At 33.7% G+C, this 3,172-nt stretch overlaps 1 protein-coding gene across 1 annotated transcript in view; it reads right to left on the bottom strand.

Moving 5' to 3' along the window:
* Positions 1-3,172, bottom strand: part of NAALAD2 (N-acetylated alpha-linked acidic dipeptidase 2) — a 59,354-nt gene continuing 56,182 nt past the window's right edge. The window contains exon 16 of the mRNA XM_008589914.1: positions 1-1,510. Coding sequence (XP_008588136.1) covers positions 1,321-1,510 — 190 coding nt within the window. The 3' untranslated portion in view covers positions 1-1,320. The remainder of the gene's footprint in view (positions 1,511-3,172) is intronic.

Here is a 3,172-nt window from a genome sequence, read left to right as displayed (position 1 = left end):
TTTTTATAACAGTATTAGGATTACAGAGGTGAGCAGAAAGTACAGATGGTGCTCATGCCCTCCCCCCACAAACATACACAGTCTCTCCTATTATTAATATGTTACATTAGTGTGGTACATTTGTTACAATTAGGAGCCAATATTGATATATTAACTCAAGTTTACATTAGGGTTCCCTCTTTTTGTTCTACTGATATACTTTCTTTATAGAAGTTAAGTATGAAGATTTTTTGGCAGCTATTTTCATCACCTATCAGAGTTATATGTTTATTCACAAGAGTTAAGGTTATCAAAAGTATGAATATTATTGACTTTTGTTCCAGACTGCACTCCGTGGTGATTTCAGATGAGAAGGTATGCTATTCTTATTTCCTTGCCAGACTTGTTATTTCGTTTTATTTTTTGTAATCAAATTTTATTATTTTAATTGCAGAATAATTTTTATACAATAAAATGTACACATTTTAAGTTTGTAGTTTGATGAGCTTGAAAAATGTACACACCTGTGTAACCACCACCTAGATCAAGATACAGAAAACTCCCATTTATCCAAGAAAGTTTCCTCATGCTTCTTTGCAGCCGTCTTCCCCCACCTATCACTTACCCAGGCAATCACTGATCTAATTTCTATGAACAGATTCATTTTGCCACTTCTTCATATAAATCGAATCATGTACTGTGTACTCTTTTGTAACTAGATTCTTTTCCCTCAACAATATCTGCTAATAATATTGAATGTATTGACAGTTCTTTCATTTTTATTGTTGAGTAGCATTCCATTGGATATACCACAATTTATCCATTCATCTGTTGATAGACATTTGGGTTGTTTCCACTTCAAGTTTCTGTGAACATGCATGCAGGAGTCTTTTGTGATCTTTTTGGGGGTGTGTGTGTGCTTTCCTTGATTAAATGAATACCTAGAGGTGGAATTGGGAGGTCATAAAGTACGTATATATTTAACGCTGTAAAAAATGGCCAAAATAGTTGTACCATTTTACATTCCCACCAGCAATGTCTGAGAGGTCAAGTCCTTTGCCATAATTTATTTTAGGGAATTTTCTGCTACTTTCTTATTCTGCCACATGACAGGAGTTTTTTGTTTTATTTTGTTAGATTAACAGTATGGCAGTGTAGTTATTAATTTTTAAAGAGTCAGAAAACTCTTTGCAGATTAACATGGTGGAAGTCTAAAATGAAAACATGACATGAAAAGGAAGATTTTAACTCTGGATTTATGACTCATCACAAAGAAAGATAAACTTTAACCTCAGACTTCCCACAACACCTTTAACGGCTAGCCACTTGGCTGACACCTTCCTATAACACTTCTTTCAGAGTCCCTGCTGCTGCTTGAATTGTAAAAGCTGCAATAGAGATATGTTTCTTTACTTCTGTCCAGGCCAAATGAGGGTCTGCTTTATTTTCAATATCAAACATAGCATCATAAATCCCAGGAAATGATTCTCCAGCATATTTGTTGTGGCTACTTGGAGCAAAGATGATGTGCCTAAAAAACAAACAAACAAAACAACACACAAAGAAGGTAAGTTGAACTAAAGAGTATACCCATATTACACTTCATATATTTTTTGTTTATTAATTTCCTTTTGTTAGAACACATTATTATATGTTCCCTCCTGATGTTCACTTTTGTTACTCCATTGGGGAGACATATATAATTGATTTGAGACACTTATGCAAAGGTATAATTTTAAGCAAAGAAAGGGGCTGGACAATATACAGTTGTTAAGATATATCTGCAAAAATCATATACCATGTTGTCTACCCATAGAGTTGAAAGAAAGTAGGTTCTTCCAGGTAAGTTGTGAACAACCATTATCTAACTGCCTGGGTATCTACAAACAGGGAAATAACATGTATGCTTAATGGATATTTTCAATGAGAGAGGAGATTGAGTGATAATTCGTATTGCCATTTTTAGACATACAACAAGACTGACAGTTTTCCTAATACTTTTTAGACATTAAAAAGCAATAATTTGAAGAAACATGTATGCCCAAAATACCATAAATGGCAAGGATAGTGAAGCCCATTCCACAAGGTAAAATGGTTATATATGGGCTGCCCACAAAGAAACAATTACTGATCTAGAAAGAAAGTTCTACAATTGCTTTCCTACTTTATCACATAAGAAGCTTAAGAGATCAAACTACTTCTTTTCCCAATAAGTACGTGGAATTTTGCTTTACAGAAAGGGATATATTTTATTAAACACTCATCAGGAATTAGGTCGAACAGTCAAATCACAGAGATTATTCAAGATGTAAATCTACTGTGTGAGACAATATAGAGTTCTCTATGAGTATAAGCCAATATTAATGATCAAAGCAAAATTTATAATGCTAATTATTTAGGTTTCCCAAGGTCCATCAGGATTTATCACTCTTGGCTTTTCAAACTTAACATGGCCTCAAATGGGTCTTTCTTTATTAAAATCAGTATATATCCTAAACTATTTACAAGCATTGATATTCTGACCTGTATACAAATCAGATTAAGTCAGTTAAGTTATAGGTATTCCTTAGTATATTTACCCTCTTCTGGAGGATTGTTAAGGGAGAGTAAAGTAAAAAAAATTATTAATATAGAAATCAAATGAACCTTGTTTGAATCATTGATCTGGCACCTAATACCTCTGTGGCCTTTGGAAAATCACTTAACTTATTTAAACTTGTCCTAATGTATTAAAAAAAAAATTGAAATAATATAGACTCTGCCTAGAGTAGTGACTAAATAGTTTGCGGGGTGAAATAGCCTGTATTTATAAATCAGAATGTTATCACATTTAGCTTGTGACCTTGAACTCGTTATTTAACCTCCCTGTACCTATCTCCTGATCTTAAAAATGGGGGTGATAATAGTACTGTCCTCAGGTTTATTGTGAGAATCAAATGATGGACAGAAAGCATTCAGTGTAGCTTGACATTCAGTAAGTCTTCAATAAATATTAAACTATTCTGAGGCTAAATCTGTTCCATAATTCTTTCAGGTAAGAAGCAGGCACCTGGCTAAAAGAGATGGTCAGCCAATGGCCAATGCTTAAGCAATTCAAATACCCTTTCATGAATGGTGAGCCGGAATAAACTATTCTAGCTCCACAATTTAAATTCTGGTCCAGTTCTCAAGGTTTCAAGTGTATCATGATATA

Source organism: Galeopterus variegatus, unplaced genomic scaffold (genome assembly GCF_000696425.1).
Source record: "Galeopterus variegatus unplaced genomic scaffold, G_variegatus-3.0.2 Scaffold5753, whole genome shotgun sequence".
NCBI lineage: Eukaryota > Metazoa > Chordata > Mammalia > Dermoptera > Cynocephalidae > Galeopterus > Galeopterus variegatus.
Note: the sequence above shows the minus strand (reverse complement) of the source record. Positions and strands in the feature narration are given on the sequence as shown.